The sequence below is a fragment of the Lepisma saccharinum genome, chromosome 15 (genome assembly GCF_977018435.1).
Source record: "Lepisma saccharinum chromosome 15, izLepSacc3.1, whole genome shotgun sequence".
NCBI lineage: Eukaryota > Metazoa > Arthropoda > Insecta > Zygentoma > Lepismatidae > Lepisma > Lepisma saccharinum.
The window spans coordinates 7,265,289-7,290,307 of NC_139243.1; the positions used below are offsets into that span (position 1 = coordinate 7,265,289).

The 25,019-nt window shown below is 41.5% G+C and overlaps 1 protein-coding gene across 1 annotated transcript; it reads left to right on the plus strand.

Annotated features, from left to right (window-relative positions):
* The first annotated feature begins 12,177 nt into the window (after positions 1 to 12,177).
* On the plus strand, positions 12,178 to 24,866 carry LOC145999751 (glutamate-gated chloride channel subunit beta-like). Its single transcript, XM_083137038.1, has 3 exons — positions 12,178 to 12,321; positions 22,642 to 22,840; positions 24,608 to 24,866. The coding sequence occupies exons 1-3, from the start codon at positions 12,183 to 12,185 to the stop codon at positions 24,864 to 24,866; spliced, it is 597 nt and encodes a 198-aa protein (XP_082993164.1). The 5' UTR covers positions 12,178 to 12,182.
* The last annotated feature ends 153 nt before the right edge of the window (positions 24,867 to 25,019 follow it).

The following is a 25,019-nucleotide window of genomic DNA, read 5'->3' on the forward strand; positions in this document are numbered from 1 at the left end:
TTTATTCTTGGAGCGCCGCCATCCTTATTTGCCGGGAGTTTTATTCTTGGAGCGCCGCCATCCTCATTTGCCAGGAGTTCCTTTCTTGGAGCACTGGCATTCTCATTTGCCAGGAGTTCCTTTCTTGGAGCACTGGCATCCTCATTTGCCAGGAGTTTTATTCTTGGCGCACTAGCATCCACATTTGCCGGGAGTTTTATTCTTGGAGCGCCGCCATCCTCATTTGCCAGGAGTTCCTTTCTTGGAGCACTGGCATCCTCATTTGCCAGGAGTTTTATTCTTGGCGCACTAGCATCCACATTTGCCATGAGTTTTATTCTTGGAGCGCCGCCATCCTTATTTGCCGGGAGTTTTATTCTTGGAGCGCCGCCATCCTCATTTGCCAGGAGTTCCTTTCTTGGAGCACTGGCATCCTCATTTGCCAGGAGTTTTATTCTTGGCGCACTAGCATCCACATTTGCCATGAGTTTTATTCTTGGAGCGCCGCCATCCTTATTTGCCGGGAGTTTTATTCTTGGAGCGCCGCCATCCTCATTTGCCAGGAGTTCCTTTCTTGGAGCACTGGCATCCTCATTTGCCAGGAGTTTTATTCTTGGCGCACTAGCATCCTCATTTGCCGGGAGTTTTATTCTTGGAGCGCCGCCATCCTCATTTGCCAGGAGTTCCTTTCTTGGAGCACTGGCATCCTCATTTGCCAGGAGTTTTATTCTTGGCGCACTAGCATCCACATTTGCCATGAGTTTTATTCTTGGAGCGCCGCCATCCTTATTTGCCGGGAGTTTTATTCTTGGAGCCCCGCCATCCTCATTTGCCAGGAGTTCCTTTCTTGGAGCACTGGCATCCTCATTTGCCAGGAGTTTTATTCTTGGCGCACTAGCATCCACATTTGCCATGAGTTTTATTCTTGGAGCGCCGCCATCCTTATTTGCCGGGAGTTTTATTCTTGGAGCGCCGCCATCCTTATTTGCTGGGAGTTTTATTCTTGGAGCGCCGCCATCCTCATTTGCCAGGAGTTTTATTCTTTGAGCGCCGCCATCCTTATTTGCCGGGAGTTTTATTCTTGGAGCGCCGCCATCCTCATTTGCCAGGAGTTCCTTTCTTGGAGCACTGGCATCCTCATTTGCCAGGAGTTTTATTCTTGGCGCACTAGCATCCACATTTGCCATGAGTTTTATTCTTGGAGCGCCGCCATCCTTATTTGCCGGGAGTTTTATTCTTGGAGCGCCGCCATCCTCATTTGCCAGGAGTTCCTTTCTTGGAGCACTGGCATCCTCATTTGCCAGGAGTTTTATTCTTGGCGCACTAGCATCCTCATTTGCCGGGAGTTTTATTCTTGGAGCGCCGCCATCCTCATTTGCCAGGAGTTCCTTTCTTGGAGCACTGGCATCCTCATTTGCCAGGAGTTTTATTCTTGGCGCACTAGCATCCACATTTGCCATGAGTTTTATTCTTGGAGCGCCGCCATCCTTATTTGCCGGGAGTTTTATTCTTGGAGCGCCGCCATCCTCATTTGCCAGGAGTTCCTTTCTTGGAGCACTGGCATCCTCATTTGCCAGGAGTTTTATTCCTGGCGCACTAGCATCCTCATTTGCCGGGAGTTTTATTCTTGGAGCGCCGCCATCCTCATTTGCCAGGAGTTCCTTTCTTGGAGCACTGGCATCCTCATTTGCCAGGAGTTTTATTCTTGGCGCACTAGCATCCACATTTGCCATGAGTTTTATTCTTGGAGCGCCGCCATCCTTATTTGCCGGGAGTTTTATTCTTGGAGCGCCGCCATCCTCATTTGCCAGGAGTTCCTTTCTTGGAGCACTGGCATCCTCATTTGCCAGGAGTTTTATTCTTGGCGCACTAGCATCCACATTTGCCATGAGTTTTATTCTTGGAGCGCCGCCATCCTTATTTGCCGGGAGTTTTATTCTTGGAGCGCCGCCATCCTCATTTGCCAGGAGTTCCTTTCTTGGAGCACTGGCATCCTCATTTGCCAGGAGTTTTATTCTTGGCGCACTAGCATCCACATTTGCCATGAGTTTTATTCTTGGAGCGCCGCCATCCTTATTTGCCGGGAGTTTTATTCTTGGAGCGCCGCCATCCTTATTTGCTGGGAGTTTTATTCTTGGAGCGCCGCCATCTTCATTTGCCAGGAGTTTTATTCTTGGAGCGCCGCCATCCTCATTTGCCAGGAGTTCCTTTCTTGGAGCGCCGCCATCCTCATTTGCCAGGAGTTTTATTCTTGGCGCACTAGCATCCACATTTGCCATGAGTTTTATTCTTGGAGCGCCGCCATCCTTATTTGCCGGGAGTTTTATTCTTGGAGCGCCGCCATCCTCATTTGCCAGGAGTTCCTTTCTTGGAGCACTGGCATCCTCATTTGCCAGGAGTTTTATTCTTGGAGCGCCGCCATCCTCATTTGCCAGGAGTTCCTTTCTTGGAGCACTGGCATCCTCATTTGCCAGGAGTTTTATTCTTGGCGCACTAGCATCCACATTTGCCATGAGTTTTATTCTTGGAGCGCCGCCATCCTTATTTGCCGGGAGTTTTATTCTTGGAGCGCCGCCATCCTTATTTGCTGGGAGTTTTATTCTTGGAGCGCCGCCATCCTCATTTGCCAGGAGTTTTATTCTTGGAGCGCCGCCATCCTCATTTGCCAGGAGTTCCTTTCTTGGAGCGCCGCCATCCTCATTTGCCAGGAGTTTTATTCTTGGCGCACTAGCATCCACATTTGCCATGAGTTTTATTCTTGGAGCGCCGCCATCCTTATTTGCCGGGAGTTTTATTCTTGGAGCGCCGCCATCCTCATTTGCCAGGAGTTCCTTTCTTGGAGCACTGGCATCCTCATTTGCCAGGAGTTTTATTCTTGGCGCACTAGCATCCACATTTGCCATGAGTTTTATTCTTGGAGCGCCGCCATCCTTATTTGCCGGGAGTTTTATTCTTGGAGCGCCGCCATCCTCATTTGCCAGGAGTTCCTTTCTTGGAGCACTGGCATCCTCATTTGCCAGGAGTTTTATTCTTGGCGCACTAGCATCCACATTTGCCATGAGTTTTATTCTTGGAGCGCCGCCATCCTTATTTGCCGGGAGTTTTATTCTTGGAGCGCCGCCATCCTCATTTGCCAGGAGTTCCTTTCTTGGAGCACTGGCATCCTCATTTGCCAGGAGTTTTATTCTTGGCGCACTAGCATCCACATTTGCCATGAGTTTTATTCTTGGAGCGCCGCCATCCTTATTTGCCGGGAGTTTTATTCTTGGAGCGCCGCCATCCTCATTTGCCAGGAGTTCCTTTCTTGGAGCACTGGCATCCTCATTTGCCAGGAGTTTTATTCTTGGCGCACTAGCATCCTCATTTGCCGGGAGTTTTATTCTTGGAGCGCCGCCATCCTCATTTGCCAGGAGTTCCTTTCTTGGAGCACTGGCATCCTCATTTGCCAGGAGTTTTATTCTTGGCGCACTAGCATCCACATTTGCCATGAGTTTTATTCTTGGAGCGCCGCCATCCTTATTTGCCGGGAGTTTTATTCTTGGAGCGCCGCCATCCTCATTTGCCAGGAGTTCCTTTCTTGGAGCACTGGCATTCTCATTTGCCAGGAGTTCCTTTCTTGGAGCACTGGCATCCTCATTTGCCAGGAGTTTTATTCTTGGCGCACTAGCATCCACATTTGCCGGGAGTTTTATTCTTGGAGCGCCGCCATCCTCATTTGCCAGGAGTTCCTTTCTTGGAGCACTGGCATCCTCATTTGCCAGGAGTTTTATTCTTGGCGCACTAGCATCCACATTTGCCATGAGTTTTATTCTTGGAGCGCCGCCATCCTTATTTGCCGGGAGTTTTATTCTTGGAGCGCCGCCATCCTCATTTGCCAGGAGTTCCTTTCTTGGAGCACTGGCATCCTCATTTGCCAGGAGTTTTATTCTTGGCGCACTAGCATCCACATTTGCCATGAGTTTTATTCTTGGAGCGCCGCCATCCTTATTTGCCGGGAGTTTTATTCTTGGAGCGCCGCCATCCTCATTTGCCAGGAGTTCCTTTCTTGGAGCACTGGCATCCTCATTTGCCAGGAGTTTTATTCTTGGCGCACTAGCATCCTCATTTGCCGGGAGTTTTATTCTTGGAGCGCCGCCATCCTCATTTGCCAGGAGTTCCTTTCTTGGAGCACTGGCATCCTCATTTGCCAGGAGTTTTATTCTTGGCGCACTAGCATCCACATTTGCCATGAGTTTTATTCTTGGAGCGCCGCCATCCTTATTTGCCGGGAGTTTTATTCTTGGAGCGCCGCCATCCTCATTTGCCAGGAGTTCCTTTCTTGGAGCACTGGCATTCTCATTTGCCAGGAGTTCCTTTCTTGGAGCACTGGCATCCTCATTTGCCAGGAGTTTTATTCTTGGCGCACTAGCATCCACATTTGCCGGGAGTTTTATTCTTGGAGCGCCGCCATCCTCATTTGCCAGGAGTTCCTTTCTTGGAGCACTGGCATCCTCATTTGCCAGGAGTTTTATTCTTGGCGCACTAGCATCCACATTTGCCATGAGTTTTATTCTTGGAGCGCCGCCATCCTTATTTGCCGGGAGTTTTATTCTTGGAGCGCCGCCATCCTCATTTGCCAGGAGTTCCTTTCTTGGAGCACTGGCATCCTCATTTGCCAGGAGTTTTATTCTTGGCGCACTAGCATCCACATTTGCCATGAGTTTTATTCTTGGAGCGCCGCCATCCTTATTTGCCGGGAGTTTTATTCTTGGAGCGCCGCCATCCTCATTTGCCAGGAGTTCCTTTCTTGGAGCACTGGCATCCTCATTTGCCAGGAGTTTTATTCTTGGCGCACTAGCATCCTCATTTGCCGGGAGTTTTATTCTTGGAGCGCCGCCATCCTCATTTGCCAGGAGTTCCTTTCTTGGAGCACTGGCATCCTCATTTGCCAGGAGTTTTATTCTTGGCGCACTAGCATCCACATTTGCCATGAGTTTTATTCTTGGAGCGCCGCCATCCTTATTTGCCGGGAGTTTTATTCTTGGAGCGCCGCCATCCTCATTTGCCAGGAGTTCCTTTCTTGGAGCACTGGCATCCTCATTTGCCAGGAGTTTTATTCTTGGCGCACTAGCATCCACATTTGCCAGGAGTTTTATTCTTGGAGCGCCGCCATCCTTATTTGCCGGGAGTTTTATTCTTGGAGCGCCGCCATCCTCATTTGCCAGGAGTTCCTTTCTTGGAGCACTGGCATCCTCATTTGCCAGGAGTTTTATTCTTGGCGCACTAGCATCCACATTTGCCATGAGTTTTATTCTTGGAGCGCCGCCATCCTTATTTGCCGGGAGTTTTATTCTTGGAGCGCCGCCATCCTCATTTGCCAGGAGTTCCTTTCTTGGAGCACTGGCATCCTCATTTGCCAGGAGTTTTATTCTTGGCGCACTAGCATCCACATTTGCCATGAATTTTATTCTTGGAGCGCCGCCATCCTTATTTGCCGGGAGTTTTATTCTTGGAGCGCCGCCATTCTCATTTGCCAGGAGTTCCTTTCTTGGAGCACTGGCATCCTCATTTGCCAGGAGTTTTATTCTTGGCGCACTAGCATCCACATTTGCCGGGAGTTTTATTCTTGGAGCGCCGCCATCCTTATTTGCCGGGAGTTTTATTCTTGGAGCGCCGCCATCCTCATTTGCCAGGAGTTCCTTTCTTGGAGCACTGGCATCCTCATTTGCCAGGAGTTTTATTCTTGGCGCACTAGCATCCTCATTTGCCGGGAGTTTTATTCTTGGAGCGCCGCCATCCTCATTTGCCAGGAGTTCCTTTCTTGGAGCACTGGCATCCTCATTTGCCAGGAGTTTTATTCTTGGCGCACTAGCATCCACATTTGCCATGAGTTTTATTCTTGGAGCGCCGCCATCCTTATTTGCCGGGAGTTTTATTCTTGGAGCGCCGCCATCCTCATTTGCCAGGAGTTCCTTTCTTGGAGCACTGGCATCCTCATTTGCCAGGAGTTTTATTCTTGGCGCACTAGAATCCACATTTGCCGGGAGTTTTATTCTTGGAGCGCCGCCATCCTTATTTGCCGGGAGTTTTATTCTTGGAGCGCCGCCATCCTCATTTGCCAGGAGTTCCTTTCTTGGAGCACTGGCATCCTCATTTGCCAGGAGTTTTATTCTTGGCGCACTAGCATCCTCATTTGCCGGGAGTTTTATTCTTGGAGCGCCGCCATCCTCATTTGCCAGGAGTTCCTTTCTTGGAGCACTGGCATCCTCATTTGCCAGGAGTTTTATTCTTGGCGCACTAGCATCCACATTTGCCATGAGTTTTATTCTTGGAGCGCCGCCATCCTTATTTGCCGGGAGTTTTATTCTTGGAGCGCCGCCATCCTCATTTGCCAGGAGTTCCTTTCTTGGAGCACTGGCATCCTCATTTGCCAGGAGTTTTATTCTTGGCGCACTAGCATCCACATTTGCCATGAGTTTTATTCTTGGAGCGCCGCCATCCTTATTTGCCGGGAGTTTTATTCTTGGAGCGCCGCCATCCTTATTTGCTGGGAGTTTTATTCTTGGAGCGCCGCCATCCTCATTTGCCAGGAGTTTTATTCTTGGAGCGCCACCATCCTCATTTGCCAGGAATTTTATTCTTGGAGCGCCGCCATCCTCATTTGCCAGGAGTTTTATTCTTGGAGCGCCGCCATCCTCATTTGACGGGAGTTTTATTTTTGAGCGCCGCCATCCTCATTTGCCAGGAGTTTTATTCTTGGAGCGCCGCCACCCTCATTTGCCGGGAGTTTTATTCTTGGAGCGCCGCCATCCTCATTTGCCGGGAGTTTTATTCAAACATTAACCGGTAAATGGCATTTCTTTGTGTAATTAGGTACTAAAGCCATTCAATGAAAATTACTTTGTCCACATATAATTGCGACTTTAAATTATGCTATATACGCTTGCACACCCTGTATCTGCCGTCAGAAATGTGTCAGTAGGAGCATCTTGTTTTACGGAGTAAATTTGTATTTAATTTCTATACGTTTTCAGTGTTACCGTGGAAACATCATGCGAGTTCGAGTTCAAGAATTTCCCATTCGATGTTCAGACTTGCCGCATAACAGCCATGTCATGTGAGTATATGAAAATATTAAAGAGAGTTTTGAAGCAATTTCTCGCAAGCATAAAGCTTGGTAGATAATGTACGAAATGCCAAGCAATGTACGTCATTAATTGTAAACATTCTGATAATTATGTTACAACAGTACGGCAAAATTTATAAAGTATAACATTAAAATTTGACTTGACTTTATACAAATGAAGATGTTTGAAGTACCCTCCGTAGAAATTATCTCAAGCAAGAACCAAATATGTGTAAATAGAATAATAGCAGGTTAATCTGAAGAAAGTTATTTGTGAATTAATAACTTACCGTTTCTTTAAAAGTTGAGCAAGTGATTCAATCTATAGGGTGGCGCATATTGTATCTACCAATTGGCAACCCTGTCGGAGCGCAGGTTCGCATGCGCAGAAGTTCCCCATGCTTAGGCAGCTGCAAGTCTCGCAATTAGTCCTTCATGGAACGTTGGCCGATTCAGACACTGCGACGAAGGCCCAGTCAGGATCGCCATCAACCAGTGCCAGAGCGTCACGTGATACGATGAGTCAGACAATATAGAGCCAATGGCAGCGTGCAGAAATAGAAGTCTTCAAATCGAAGGAGGCGGATTTTCTGGCGCCTCTACCGCCACGATTCGTGTCTGAAGCGGCCAACGTTCCATGGCAGACTATTTGCGAGACTTGCAGCTGCCTAATCCAATGTTGCCACAATCTGTAAGCACAATTTCCCTTTGCAAGGGGTAAAATTTCCCTTTTTCGCCCATTTTTTCCCTTCATCTAAAGAATTATTAATATTATTATTATTATTAATAATAATAATAATAATTAAATATTATCGTTGACCCATGTTCGTATGTATGTATAAAATGTTAATCAATTTAACTTTTAAATACTACGACGCCAGTGGTCCCGGGTTCGAATCCCAGCCTGGGCATGGCTGTTTGTGCGTGTCCATTCATAAACTTCATCATATCATCACTCATCCCCATCTTTGCAATTAGCCAAAAGTGGCAGAAAAGTGAAGCAAAATAAACCAAATCAATAAACAATAAAAATCAATAAATCAATAACTTTAAAGGTTTTTTTTTGGAGGATTTAGATTTTATTGCTAAACCAAACCCTTTTTTATCGTTTTAAGGTGAAAGCTAAAACTACGTTAAAGTTGGAAACTGAAGATTTCTTAAGTGAAAAGCAAAACACACAAACAGAGATTGCATTTAGGGAGGCCAATACCCCTTGTCTTCATCACGCCAGTGTCCAATGAAGACTGAAGTAAAGATAGGTTTGCGACAAAGATAACTTTATGGTTTGCACGTGGAGTGTTTGAAGCAAAATTCAGAGAACCGGGGAAAGCTTAAATAAACAATACCCTCAGACTCCCACTCCCATAAGGGTGAATGGCCAAAGATCTCCGGCCCCAAACGGTAGCCAGATGTGGGTCAACCCAAATTCCACCCTTCCTCTCAGAACAAAGTATACGACAAAATGTAAAAAATAATAAGTTCTCATTTTCAAAACTGGAATCTTTTATAGTGTTTAATATAATTAATATTTAGTCTGTCTTAAAATTTCCCTGAAAATTCGCTATTTTTCATCGAATTTCCCTTTTCACTTAAAATTAGCTCCAAATTTCCCTTCAAAAAGGGAAATTTCCCTTCATGTGGCAACACTGGCCTAAGCATGGGAAACTTCTGCACATGCGACAGGGTTGCCAACTTCTATTGGTAGATGCAATATGCGCCACCCGATACAAGAAAATATTACAATATTTGTCACTTGTATTCCTATGCACATCCAATGACATCGTGAATTGTACCGTTAGAACCTGCTTCTGAGGCGAATTGGGTCGAGGATCGTACTAGAAAAGGTTTCGAATCCTGGATATTTAATGGACTTTTTAAAAAATGATGCGGTATTTTGAGTTTGAATAGTTGCAGCTACATGGCCTCCACAACACACAATTTTTAATACGTGTTTATGTGTGTGTGTGCTTATGTAGAATGTGCATAGGCGTTTTGAAAACCGAAAACTGTCAAAAATAGTAATTAGTGGTCGGAATTTCGTTCATGTAATTGTTAAGGTATATACTATAGTTGCATTTCCAAACATAAAAAAAAAATCTCAATATTGATTAATAATATCGTTATAATTGATTGATTGATTTAGTTTATTTTACTTCGCGTTTTGTGCCTCTTGGCTAATTTGCGAAGATGGGGATGAGTGATGAAATGATGAAATGGATGAAAATGGACATTCACAAACAACCATACCCGACCGGGATTCGAACCCGGGACCCTTGGCGTCGCAGCGCGATGTGCTAACCACTCTGCAATATCAATTATAAAACACGTCTTAGTGTTATATATTTACACCACATTCATAATTTTCACAGTGTTGTTTTGCATTAACAATTCTCTCTGTGTGTAGAGGAAAAGGTCTAAATATGGGCCCCCCTTTTTATGTTGTCATATTCGGAGGAAATAAATTAATATATCAAGCACCTGCCTTTAAAATGCATATCTATGAAATATATACTTAAATGTAATAGAATGCTAAAGTATAGATGGTCTCTATTTTGTTTTTTTTTAAAAAAGCAATTTCCAGAAAATGGTAAAATGATGTATTTCACAATTGTGGTCTAAATATGGGCTACTAGTTGCAATATTACAAAAATCAATTAAAACTTTAAAAAATACTCATTTATCGCTAAATCATTATAAAATCCATTTTTTTCATAATCTGTTGTTTTGAAAATCACGCGGAATGGGAAAAATCGAAATTAAGAAAAACATCAAAATATTTGTTGGAAATGTGATCTCAACATTAGACCTCATGTCATAGCCCATATTTAGACCATCACGCAATTTTTCTTCTTCAATTTATTTTCGCTCTCTGTGGTACATATTTCACAAACAAATCATGACATTATAAAAGGACACATTTGTTTTATGTACCGCTAATATCATAACCTATACAAAGCAGATGAGAATTCAGAAAACGCTGAGTTAAAACATACCTGCAAAGAGTTTTCTGAGGTCGCAATTCTTTAACAGCATCCAAGGCCGAAACTAACCACCACTTTCTCTTCCGAATTGGCACCGCAACCTTTGTGCTTGACAGATAACCAGTTCCCATAGCCTCTGCCAGGCTGTAGCACCCAGGAGCGCTGATAATTCCAAAACCCATATTTAAACCTTCGCCCATATTTAGACCTTCTTCTCTAATAATGGCACTCAATATTGAGCATAGAAACAAATTGTCAATATTCGAATAGAAGAGAAAATAAAATAGCAAAATGCGTATTTCGAACGCTTTTTTTTAGAACATTTTTGTCAGACTACGTTCATATTTGGCCATTTTCTTCCTCAAGCCTGTTTAATTTTATAGGTTTTTTTTGTCTCAAGAACCAGTCAACAGAAAATTTAAAATTTTTACTTACGCAATGAGAAAGGGTGTTTCTAAAGAACTGCAATCATCTCAGTGAAAAATAATTAATTTTGCTCTCCAGACTTACTTTCACATTCTCGAACTTGAGATGAAATTTGAAATAATATTTATGTCGATGCCTTATGGGATCGGCATTTTGCTGTTCCTGGCCAAATATGAAGAATGAAATTAGTTGAAGTGCGTTGGCATACTTGACCATTTTTCACCCTCAAAGTATACGGGGAAATATTATCTTATCTAAAACCCTTACCCTTAGAGTTTTAAAAAAGGGGTGCAAAGAGCTGGTAAAGTGCGTTGGCATACTTGACCATTTTTCACCCTCAAAGTATACGGGGAAATATTCTCTTATCTAAAACCCTTACCCTTAGAGTTTTAAAAAAGGGGTGCAAAGAGCTGCTTCATAAAGGGTTAATAGTGGAAGATTACACAGAATCTCTCGAAAAACTAAAAACATTTGTCAAAAACGCAGTCATCATCTCTCAACATGGATGATACACACTTGGGAAGATTAATTATTTGTATTCCTGTCCAGATATTATTAGAATAATGAAATCAAGGAGACTTCGGTGGGCAGGCCATGTAGCACGAATGGGAGAGGAAAGAAGAGTTTACGGGATTTTTGTTGGGAAACCTGATGGTAAGAGACCTGCAGGAAGGTCAAGACGAAGATGGAGGGACAACGTTAAGATGGGCCTAAAGGAAATCGATAGGGATGGAAAAGAGTATATACAGGGTGTTTCCGGGCTGATGATACAAACTTTCAGGGATGATACAGAAGGACACATGTATCAATTTGAGATAAGGCACCCTGGTCCGGAAACGACTTAGTCGAAAGTTATAAGCGAAAATCGGTGTATGAAGATGTAATACTTTTATTACCTGCAGAAGTTTCACAAGCTGCTACATTCACAAAAGTTGTTCAAAGTGGCGTCCCCCAGCTTCGCTGCAGCCATGACATCGTCGCACAAAGTTCTGGCGTACACGTTGGAACAACCTCGGAGTCGTTCGAACAATGTCACATTCAGCGAGAATTCTTGCCAGGAGATCCTCTTCAGTCTCGACAGGTGTCTGGACAAAACTTTGTGCAACAATGTCCTGCCTGCAGTGAAGCTGGGGGACGCTACTTTGAACAACTGTTGTGAATGTAGCAGCTTGTGAAAATTGTACAGGTAATAAAAGTATTACATCTTCATACGCCGATTTTCGCTTATAACTTTCGACTAAGTCGTTTCCGGACCAAGGTTCCTTGTCTCAAATTGATACATCTGCCCTTCTCCATCATCCGTGAAAGTTTGTATCATCAGCCGGGAAACTTCCTGTAGATCTTGCTCAAGATAGGGACAGATGGAAGGCCTATGTTGCTGCAGCCATGAACCACCGGGTTTAAGAGTTAGTTAGTTAGAAAAGTAAAATCGGCACATTCGATAAGAATATGCCGAACACATTAAAGAACATTACATATACGACAGCCCTAAAAGAAAATGACCATTGTTGCGACGGTTGTCTCCAATTAGAAGCCGAGTAAAAATGACTGGAGGGAAGGCAGTAGAATTTACCTTAAATAGGCGTGAGGGACGTCAAATCGATTCTCACCTCTGTGGTACAAATCTCTAGCCATTGCCCTGTGGACTGTTAATCCTAAACATCGAACAATGCATTTCAGATCCAGACACCATGGATAAGCTGCGCCTCCAGTGGGCCTCCGAGGCAGCTATCAAGTTTGCTTCGTCTTCGAGAACGGACATGAGGACCCCCCAGTACATCCTCAACTTAGTGACGAAGCAGAAGCCATTACTTATGGTTTCCTTTCCGAGTAAGTGCTGATTTTTTAAGGTCACTCTTTTACCTTAACGTATATACGAGGGGAAGACAAAAGTCCGGAATTTTTTGACTACCCCCTCGAATTTAGTTTGCGACATATTGAAAGTCAACAGGAAGAATTTTGTTGAGTGTAGGACAGGAACGCCAGAGTCGTGATGCATGGTGGTTCGACAAAGAAAACCCGTCAGATTCTGCAACTATCACGTAGTCGCGCAATGGTAAGTATGTGACACGTTTGCCTTTTTCCTTGAAGCATTTACTTAAGTAAAATAAATCACAGATTGAAGTAAGACTTGAAGCTTTCCTGGCGACGAAAAATGATAAGATCCTTTCGGCCTATCGACCAGGCGAGTTGTGGAAATGATTTTTAGCTTTCGAGAGATAACGTCACCTTCATTTTCAGGGTACTTTTCCATAACTCATCTGGTTGATAGCCCGATAGAATACTTTTATCAACTCACAAATAGTTTCTTTAGGAATACACTGACGAGGGAGCCACAGAAATAATAATTCGTATTAATGGTATGAGTATCAATTTAGCAGATATTTAAAATGAATTAATATTCTTACAATAAATATTACTTATATATATGCACAAACAGTACATATTTTCAATAAAATGATACCAGATGTCAATAATTAAAGTTGGCGTACTCAGAGACCTCTGTCGCTGAAATCTGTTGCATAGTAAATAATATTCTTCTGATGAATCATTGATGCCGCTGCTTTACGCTTCCAAAGGGTCATTCATGTTGATTACGAGCACATTGAACACTTCTGTACTGACAAACTAAAAATAAAGTTCTGCATGTCAGATTTCTGGTGTTGTTATTCCATCGCCATTTTTCCACCTGGTGATGAAAATTCGAACTATTTTCTTTTTCATCAGCATTCGCTTCCCCATGGTCTCCATAGTTTCTATACCAAGTTTCACCGTCGTCCGGTGCTTTGAATGGGCTCCAGAGAGCTCGGAGTATAGGGAATTTAATTATGAGCGCCACATTTCCACCTGGTGGTGAAAATTCGAACTGTTTTCTTTTTCATCAGCATTCGCTTCCCTATAGTCTCCATAGTCTCTATACCAAGTTTCAGCGCAATCAGTTGCTTCGAAAGGTCTCCAGAGGGCTCTGAGTATAATATATATTAAATGTAACGTAATAAATAAGGAAGTGAGAGTGAAATTCTGCAAACATAGAGGAGAACACGAGAAATAGTGAGCGTTCCAATTTTTGCCATTTAGCGTCGAATTTCTGCCCTTTTTGTCTAATCGCGACGATGGTGATGAGTGATTGTATGATGGAACCGATGAAGAGACACACTGAAACAAATACGCATGCCGGGGTTCGAAACCGGCATCTTTAGCGCCGTGGCACGCCATACTAAACACTCCGCCACGGCTGATGAATAGCAAAACAAAAAACCAAAACCTATCAACGCAACTAGCGTTTGGTAATATTATGCAATGCATAAGAACATAACGGAAACTAAGTAATCTAGTCTCTAGAGTACTTACTACAGTAATCTTCAAGGCTCCATTACTGCAACGTTGTTCAAATATATTATTGATTTGCCCTAAATGTCCTTCGATTGACCTCATCCTCACTTGGTACATTTCTGCTAATCACGGACTCGCTACGCTAGGAATCCAAGATACACAGATTATAGAATAGCAAAAATCAAAGGCATTGGCTTAATACAAGTAAGACTGAAATGTTATAGCCTAAGTTTTTATACAGTGTGTCCGAAAACCCCTAGGTTTGAGTATCACAGAGAGCAATGTCAGCGTAATTTTAGTTTATTTATTTAGTACATACTATAGTTCTGTACTTACAAACACGAACTATGTATCCAGTGGATCTGTATGTCCTCCATCATGCTGTACACACAGATGTATGCGTCTCCATGTCCTCCTTGACATGTTGCGGAGCATCTGAGGAGTTATCTTTCGAAAGACTTCCTCAACACTTTCGCGCAATTCTTCATCTGTCCTGTGCCGACGACGAGAGACATGTGACTTGATTATTCCCCACAATGAGTTGTCTGGTGTTGTAAGGTCCGGGCTTCGTGGGGGCCATTTCAATGGGGATGGAGATGTTGGAGAACCACGCCGAATCCAGCGGCCTGGAAGTTGTTCATTAAGGAAATGACGCACCTGAAGAGCAAAATGGGCTGGAGCCTCATCCTGCTGTACCCACACACGATCCATGATTCCCTTCTCTTGCAACCGAGGTATTAACCACGTTTGCAACATGTGTAAATAAGAATGTCCATTCACATGTTCGTCAAAAAATATGGTCCGATGATGTCATCCCGGTCCATATCATAACATGAGGCGGGTTTCGTTCCACCTCTTCCACATAATGAGGATTTTTAGTTGCAGCACAACTAAAATTACAATGACATTGTTCTCTGTGATGCTCAAACCTAGGGGTACGGGAACTTATTTATTCGTGGGAACTGCCGCAAGTAGCGTTGTTTCTAGTGGCCTATTTCAGTATTGGAAGAAATTTATAATTTTATAATTCATCGTCTTTCTTGCGATGAAACTACTGATATAAATATTCAAGTTATAAGATAATAATATAAACGACGAAAACAATGTTACGAAGAGTTTAATTTTCTAGCAAAATAAACATGACGTTGGACGAAATTAATTTTCTTATGTATTAGAAATAACGAAAGTCACTTAGTGAAGGAGAATTCTTCTCTATGTGCTTTGAAGAAGTTATTCCCCACTTCGGTACGTTCAAGACTTGGCATTCCTTCTTCTCAATAGCAACGACAGCCAAATGAGGCAGCTGGCATCCAGCATCCTGTTTCGAACAAGGCTTTTCAAAGGTTTCCAACACGGAAAGGTTCTTTCACACGCTGCATTGGAAACTGGAATTGTTACAGAGAATACAACTAGAGTGTGATCCTTGTGAAATGTCAATATATACGCGTACTTTCCTAGGATTTCGAAGAAATCCATTGAAATACATTAAGTGGAAGACTCTCGTTCCCGGCTGAAGAGTTTTGGGCAAAATCTGCGGGAAATGTTATCACATAAATAAAAATCTGAGAAAGGTAACGGTTATCTCATAATTCAAGAAATATTCTGACCCTGGTGCACCCAAGGTTATTAGAAGTATAGATTGGGCCAATCCGTTGTTTACTCGTGATGACGAAACGACGGTAAGAGGTGAATTTATCCATGAAATGAATTCCAAATCAATGCGCTAGTGTTGCACTATGCAGATAGGAAACCATGCCAGAAACTGAACACACGAAATCCCGAGGCTCTGGAAATCTCAAATTCTACACGTCATTTTCACCTTAAGTGATTGTCTTTGCATTATCTGGAATGAAAACTAACAATTTCCCATAAGTTCCAGACACTTGCAATGTAGAAAACGTCAAGAATTAATATCGTTTTAAAATGACCATTCGGTATTTCTCGACTGCTCGGGACCCAGAAAAGTAGGGAAGTCATTTGCTGAAGTCGGGATCGGGACTGAATTTTTCTTTCCGATCCCGGTCCCGACTTTTCGAGATACCGCACACCACTTGTTATTATTATTTATTTTAGTTCAGCACATGATACATCTTCCAAGTACGTTGAACATAATATGCTGTGCATACCAGAAAAGAAAAGTTCAAATGAGCATTTATATACGCTATATTTACACTAGGCTATGCACTTGTATTTTTTCCTCAGTGCACAACATGTTTGTGCACGTTTATATTTTAACAAATGATGATACTTGCATTCCACTTATGTTTCTGACAAACTGTTAATTGTTATAAAATGTAAAATATATTCACATTCTCATCCTCTAATCATATATTTATGCCGTGCGTTAGTGGCTATCGTGTCTCCTTTTCCACAGCCTGTAGTACACATCCTCATCTAGACATTGTTCTTGTTCTGGTGTTTTGAGCCAGGGCTGGGTGCACCTCTCACTCTACCACTCCAACGTATGCTTGTGCTACACAATTACAGGCACCTATGGACCTTTTGTTTTACCTACCCACGATACAAATATATGTCCTGTTCCTTTCTCGCAATGTATTTTGTTTCATCTGACATCAGTGCGAATACTTTCTCCTCTTCTACTTCCTGGCTTATTTTGTTGACAATAAGTGTGGACATTACGCAGATAAATTGTTTTGAATCACACTTTGAGTGTAATTTGCATTTTAAGGTTTGTTACGTTCCCCGGATTATTCTCAATGGATCAACTTACGTTTATTCCTCGACGGCGAGAATGAGACTTATCAGCCTATTTTGAAGCCCACAGGTTGTGGGAAATCAGATAAGGATATGTTTACGTAAACCTTACTAACTCTCGCACACCAAAAATATATTTAGATGTCAGTTAATGTTAATTAAACTTCTTATTACAAACAAAATTGTATTAAGATCATAATAGTTCTTGACTACACAAATTAACACATTCACATTTCGAAAATCACTTCCATTATCCAGCAATATTCATAATATCTCTCTCCTAACAACCCACAATCAAATGTTTTAAGGTTAGTCCATAACCATACCAGACTACCCAATTGAACAAAACAAATTACGTCATCATAGATATTTCACATATTAAACACTTAAAATGATACAATAAGTGGGTGCGTATCAGGTTCAAGTTCAATACATTTCCTCTCATTTTGAAATTAACTTTAAGAGTATCGAAGAAATTCCCTTTGTTAAGGTTTACCTCAGACTTATCATCTCGAAAATCAAGTCCCTGAATAGTAAGAAACCGCGATGTAATCACAACAACTGACATGTAGTGTCGGCTTTCTTGGATCACATTTGGTCTCGGGTTCGATACACGGTTGAGGCACTCTTAACTGTATATTCAGTCCCGATTAGCCTTACTGTGCATAAAGTGGACTTTAAGCACCAAATCAACCAACCAAGCAAATCTTGAATCATCTTTGAATGTCTTTTACTAATTAGCATGTCACTAACGACCCACGATTAAAATTATTTGCCCGTACTACAGATGATGATATTTTGTGGTCCTCAGAATGTTAGTGATGTTCTAAAACCATCCCCATTCAACGCTTTTTTCCAGTTCTTAAAACTGGTTAAAACATAGGTTAATCGCGAACATTGCAGGACATAAATGAATGAGAAATCACCTATGCCCAGGTCTGCGCTCGAATCTTGAACGAAAGTCACACACGCACACATATACTAAAACAAATTAATATGTGTTAGTCAATTTGGCATTATAAGCAGCGAAAGTGATATCATGCAGAATACACCACTTGGAAAAGGTGAAAATTGTCATACTCTTAGAAATGAACTCTCTTATTATTCGATATTTCATTAACTTTGCCACGTCCTCTCACGTGAGCATCTACCAGCTTAGCACAGGGTAGAAACGATGAGATACCTCTGGGTACAGATCAGGATGACTAACACTACGAATATATGGAAAGAAACAATAGATTTGACCCACTACGGAGGGTACAATTCGTAATATATTCTTGAATAACATATACAAATACTTTGGAAATCTTTTCATACAATATATTTTCTTCTATTTTTTTTCTTATTAATTCCAGCCAATCTTCTTCTTTGGACTTCTTCTTCTTGTAATTACTAAGGCTTCTTCTTCTTATAATTACTAAAGCATCTTCTTTTTTGTCTTCTTCTTCTTGTAATTATTAAGGCTTCTTCTTCTTGTAATTACTAAAGCTTATTCTTCTTATAACTACTAATGCTTCTTCTTGTAATTACTAATACTTCTTCTTCTTGTAATTATTACATATTGTGTATTTTTCTTCTTTGTCGATCTTATCCAAATTGACGGAAATATTAAGAAAATCGATCTCCCAGACAAACAAAGAGAAAGGGGTTAGTTAAGATCGTCGCCTGGCCAGCGTTAACCTTAACTTGGAGCTGCAATAGATGCGCCTACCAAAAGTGCTTGGGTGCCTACCGTGAGATGGCGCTACACCTGGGAAAAACAACCCAAAAGCCGCACGAAACTCTCAGTTCGTGGGAACCGTAATAGACCCAGAATCGTAATTGCCATTCGACTTCTTTACTTTTATATAATGATCACTTATCCTATTACTGAATATTAATTACCCTTTCCACCTTATTTATATCCTGTTATTGTGCTAAGTTCATTTATTTCTTCCATTATAATTAGCAGTAATATCTACAATCATTATTTCACCACATCAGCGCTTTCCTTCTTCTCCTATCACAACGGCAGACGTCTTCTTGAGTGCTGCCATCTCTGGCCCACTTTTTAAACTGCTGTATGCATGATCAAATATATGCGTCGTTCTTTTTGCATGCTGCCATCTATGATCCTCTACCTCAAATAACAACAATGCAGTTTGTGTACGTGACAACTTCTGTGGGGGGGGGGGCGAAGTGTCTGAGTGGGGAGGCGCACCTTGCCCCCTCTGGCGTCGTCACTGCCTCTCATCCATTTATCTGTAATGTAAACTCACCTCTCATCCATTTATCTATACTGTGAACACACCTCTCATACATTTATCTATACTGTGAACTCACCTCTCATACATTTATCTATACTGTGAACTCACCTCTCATACATTTATCTGTAATGTAAACTCACCTCTCATCCATTTATCTATACTGTGAACTCACCTCTCATACATTTATCTATACTGTGAACACACCTCTCATACATTTATCTATACTGTGAACTCAACTCTCATCCATTTATCTATACTGTGAACTCACCTCTCATACATTTATCTATACTGTGAACACAACTCTCATACATTTATCTATACTGTGAACTCACCTCTCATACATTTATCTATACTGTGAACACACCTCTCATACATTTATCTATACTGTGAACTCACCTCTCATACATTTATATATACTGTGAACTCAACTCTCATCCATTTATCTATACTGTGAACTCACCTCTCATCCATTTATCTATACTGTGAACACAACTCTCATACATTTATCTATACTGTGAACTCACCTCTCATACATTTATCTATACTGTGAACACACCTCTCATACATTTATCTATACTGTGAACTCACCTCTCATACATTTATATATACTGTGAACACACCGCTCATCCATTTATATATACTGTGAACACACCTCTCATCTATTTTTCTATACTGTGAACTCACCTCTCATTCATTTATATATTCTGTTAACTCACCTCTCATTCATTTATCTATTCTGTGAACTCACCTCTCATTCATTTAACTGTACTGTAAACTCACCTCTCATCCATTTACCTGTACTGTGAACTCGCCCATCATCCTTTCATTAAACATTCTCATAAATTGTGATGAAGATCTGTCCTTTTCCCGCTCTGATCTCTCTTCTGAACAAACAAACAATTCCAAGTCTTCAATCTCTTCATCATCTACTGGTACATTGGAGAATATGCAGGAAACGTGAAATGAAATGATTCTGCACCTACCTATTTCTGCCTGTACCCTTGGCCATTCTTCGCCTGTGTTGTCACCATCCGCTTCCTCTTTCATCCATCCATTTTCCAACGCCCCATAATGTCATGAGGTCGGCCTCACCAACACACACGTTGCTGGTGAGGCAGAGCAGATCCGTCACCAGCCACTCCCGAGCTTTACATCGCGAACTTACTAAAACGGTCCCTTGTGGGACAATCATCAAACTACGGTTTTCAGAGCGAATACATTAGGATGAAACACAGCGAAGCTGTGGTAGCTGTAAGGAGAACACAGAACATTCACAGTGCAACTACGAGAGATTAAAAGGCAATGGTAGTTATCTTATCTTGGCTGCAGGCTCCTCTGGCTCCTGGGAAATTCTGAGGCGTGGATTCCTCTTTAAGGGCAAGATCCTACAATATAAAGTTTGCCTCTGTGAGAATACAATAAAGTAAATTATTACTAATTGCAGCAATAATCTCCACAATTCTAACAATAAACCAATAGAATTATAATATAATCAATAATACAGGATGTCTACCAAGATAACACATCCAAAATTCTAGACTTTTTTTAAACTTTTTTCTTGATATTTATTTAATCGCCCCCTACTTAGACATAGTTACGAAATTAAGAAAATATAGGGGAGAGTTGCCGAAATTGGACCGTTGCCTAAGTTGGACCGCCTTTGTTTTTGCCTATAGACGGGTTTTTGAAACAGGTGAGTTGGCACCACTGGTTGGTGTCAGTGCCATGTACAAATTACTGAATTGTCATAGAAACTAGAGACGTTCGACGAAGTAGGAGTACTGTTATTGTGTTTCCATTGTTCGTGTTGCAATTATTGTGCTTCGGATCTTAAGCTCTTGTGTAGACTAGGGGTAAGTAATCAAATGTCCTGTAGTATATTATAAAAGTGCCATTCATTAACCACTAACTACATGTGGTAAAACTATGATTTAGTTGCGTATGTTCGTGTACCGTCATATTTTTATTAACCGGGTATAATTGCCTAAGTTGGACCACCACGTGCTTCCGAAATTGGACCGTGGAAAGTATGGGCTGTGGACAGAGATAGAATTGCAAATGGCTATAGCAGCATACAATAATGGGGACTATGGCTTGAACGAGTGTAGTAGAAGGAATGGTTTGTTTGGTTTTACAGCTGACCGAATATTCAACGTCGATGGGTCAGGTTTCACTACAGTCCCGAAACGTCCTAAAAAAATTGTAGCAAAGAAAGCAAAATCACAGGTAGGTACGAACGTGGAGTAAATACCACAATGGTGTGTGCAGTGAGTGCTGTAGGTGTCTAGATACCGTAGACATACATACGTACATGCCTTTAGTGAGCGGTCCAACCTAAGCAACCTGTGGTCCAAGTTAAAAAACCTGTTGCCTATAATGTACCGATGTCACTACTTTCGTTTATGTACCCTATTATATTGGTTCCTGCATTTTTTGTTGAAATACATATATGAAGTGAAAGCTAATAGTTTGTTCTTCTCATACCTACAATTTCGTTCTTTTTCTGTGTCTTGTTTTTGATGCAGAAGCAAAATAGTACCAACTGGTCCAATTTAGGCGACTCTCCCCTATATTTTTATTCCATAAAAAAAACCTATCACAAGGCCTGAAGCTGTACTTTAACAAGAAATTTAGACTTGCTTTAATTATTATTAATGCATGTAAAAATTATTGCTTCAGATTTCATCCTGGATGAGGAATAGCCACATTATTTTGTTTAATATTTTACAAAATTTCACGCTTACAAGAATATAATTCATAAGACACAAAGTGAACAAATCTCAAGCACAACTCAATTCAATTTAAATTGCAAATATTCAATTGTATTAAATCCCACTTGTTGTTCAAGAAAACATTGATGCTGTGCAAAACCTAATACTGCAAGATCGTCATGTGACATACTGTGAGATTGAGGCAACCATAGGCATTAGTTCCACCAGCATATATAAAATATTACATGATCATTTAGCTGTGAGAAAGGTATGTTCTCGTTGGATCCCACACAATTTGACAAAAAAAAGAAGCAAACATTCTTGACCAAAAGCATAATTTCTTGACTTGCTTGACCTACCTGTTAATTTCTTGACTTTCTCTGGAGTTTATTGATTGGTAGACACCCAGATAATATGAATACTGGGATTCATGTATTCCAAAGTAACATAGATGATAATAGGAAGCTCACATAATAGCCAATTGTAAAAATGGGCATTTTCTGCGTTCTACTGGGTACACGATAAAATATTTAGTATATTTGGAACTTTCACTCAAAATTGTAATCTGAGGATTAATGTTAGATGGATTTGCATTAGTACTTTGCTTCTTTGCATGTTCTTTGCTGCTTTTATTTGAAAAAAAAATGATTTTTTTTCTCAAAATTTCTTGAGGGAGTGTTGCCTCACCCTCCCCTTCCACACACACATGTGTACGCCAGTGTTTAGAGTGATGAAGCTGATTAATTCAACTTTGTCCATCCTTAGAAGTTGTCTTTATGTTTAAGAGAAGTTTAAAAAGAATTTTATTTGAGGTAATTGTTATTTTCTGCATTTCTAACTTCTTTAAAAAAATATTATTAAAATTGCATAAGAAATGGTACATTGTTGTTATAGGCAGTTTTAGTTTAAATATTGTTAAATGTAAATAAAAGCATTAACTCTCTCTATAAAGCGAAAATTAGTTTTTTTTGCCTTTAGTAGAAAACAGCCAGTTCACAATTTTGAAATCCGTTTTTGGGGAGTTTCCCGTGGTCCGATTCTGTCTGATTTTGGATATGTTATTCACCAATAATTTCCAGTACTCTATCTGACACCCTGTAGAGAACATGTAGAAAATGTAGTACGCAATTCTATGCTCCTTGCAGGCAAGATGTCGGCGCTGGCCTTCTGCATCGTGATGCGCCGCCAGATCACCAGCTTCTTCCTCGAGATCTTCTTTCCCAGCGGCCTCTTCGTGGTGATGTCGTGGGGCAGCTTCCTCATCTCGCCGGAAGTGGTTCCTGGCAGGATGGTGCTCCTCGTCACCAACCTCCTCACTTTGGTCACCATGTTCGAAGCCATCAGGTAAGAACTGGAACTAACCGTTTACAGCGCCTGGTTGCCGCTGAACTCGGCATGAAAGCTCATTTCATTAGCGACCATTCTCGTTGAATCACTAAAACTGCCATGTTATCACGAACAATGCACGGTAAATTAAGAAGAATATGGGGTGGTGGTTTACCAATGGAGTTTCCCAACCCGGAACCTGGAGCCTCGTGAACATAGATATGCTTTCATTTCCTTAAGTGTTGACTGGCACTCGTACAGAAACAATTGTTGAAATATTTCCTATCTAAATGTTGGCCGCTGAAAGTCTGTTGATAAAATGCCTATACTGAAAGTGTTCGTCGCCAAATAATATACTGGTGAAATGTTTGAGTTGTTTTAAGTCACAGATAGGATAATCGAGCCTGGACCTACAGTTTAAAGTGGGATCAAAACCACCATGTGCCTCCACTAGGTTTCGAACCCGGGAACCACTGGACGCCTCCAGGATCGCTCAACATATTAGCAAATGTTGGCCTGCTACGTCACACAGTTTTATGTCTATTCCTGGGTGCAGAGTTGAGTAGCAGGGAGCAACGGCTGATAACAATTGACAATCATCCATGCTTTTCACACTGCATGTCAAACCTTACTGAAGGGGCAGTAAAGTTAACAAAGATATATAATATAGGTACTCACGTTTTCCGCGAACCTGTTTTAAGTAATTTTCTATTAATTGCGGTAGCATCTGCAACCATCCTCATTGGAATTCGTTGTGTCGTTGCTTGGCGTGTTTACCGCGTCTCTCATTCCCATAGTATGAAAGAGATATATATTTAAATTCAATTATATAAATAACTACGAACAAAGTTAAATATCGTATTTACAATTACTTAAACATTGATGCCTTTAACCAGAAGCCTTCTCTTTGTGCATTATACCCTTGAAACTATTCTGCTCCATGGTCCCTGTCATCCATCTTCCCACTAGCAGACGACTACACAACACCCAGATAGCAAGTGCGTCCATGGACCTTGCCACCTCGGCTTACTGCAAAGTGAGCGTTCCTGGAGGCGCCGATTGATTACAATGCGACAGAGTTACCACCGGGCTATCGGGGAGGCAATGCTGGTAAAATGTTGGCAGTTGAGAGGGTCAACTGCAAGCTTCAGTTTGAAATCAGTGTTGCCACAATCTGAGGGCACAATTTCCCTTTCAAAGGGGCAAGATTTCCCTTTTTGGACTATTTTTTTCCTTCACCTAAACAAATAGACTACTACTAATAATTATTATCATTATTAGCAGTGGTAGTAGTAGTAAAATTTCCGTTGGTCCATGTTCGTATGAATAAAAAATGTTACGCAAAGTTTTCACATACATGTCATCTTCATTGTTTTCTGGTCAGATGTCCCAGGTTTAAATCATGGTCAGGAATCCATTAAATCGTTAATTCTCATCGTTACAATTATCCGAAGATACAGAAAAGCGACGTACAATAAACTTAAGAGAAATATAAATAGATACAGGCTTATATTCAAGGGTGCAGAAATAGGAAGGATCAGAAAGAAATAAACATGTGAATATGAAACTGGAACTTAACATAAACTGTAATAATGTAAAATCAGAAGTCTTAAAATTTCCCTGAAATTGTGATATTTTTCATCGAAATTCCCTTTTCCCTTTTTGGCTAAAATTTCGGTCCGAATATCCCTGCAAAAGGGAAATTTCCCTTCATGTGGCAACACTGTTTGAAATGTGTACTGACAAGATGTTTGCTTTGAAATACGGACGAAAGGTATCTTTCAGAGGACGCACCCCTACTTCCCTGAGCATTAAGGCAGTAGACATCTGGCTGCTGTCCTGTATCATGTTCGTGTTCTGCGCCCTCGTGGAGTACGCTTTCATCCTTCTGGCCCTCAGGCAGAGGGAGACCAACCAAAGGAAGGAAGTGAAGACCGTCAAAGTACACCCGTCTGGGACAACCATGGAGACCATGCAGAAGGTACTTGATCAGATCACTCTGAGCATGTTCAATAACCAGTTAAAATTTTGTTTTGGGGAGTAGAGCCGTCCAAATCAGGTATACATAGTATGTACAGGGTTTGCCATTCTTTGACGACCCTTTCGATCCTCATTCTTGCCCAAAGTCATGAACGTGCCACAGTTGCCAGTCGAAAGTGTTATCATGTCTGTCACCACCCAAGTATTTTCCCATATA

Excerpts from the sequence above, each read along its gene's own strand:
- LOC145999751 (XM_083137038.1), top strand. The coding sequence starts at position 12,183 with ATGGATAAGCTGCGCCTCCAGTGGGCCTCCGAGGCAGCTATCAAGTTT. Across the intron at positions 12,322-22,641 it reads ACTTATGGTTTCCTTTCCGA|GCAAGATGTCGGCGCTGGCC; the intron begins GTAAGTGCTGAT and ends TGCTCCTTGCAG. Across the intron at positions 22,841-24,607 it reads ACCATGTTCGAAGCCATCAG|AGGACGCACCCCTACTTCCC; the intron begins GTAAGAACTGGA and ends GGTATCTTTCAG.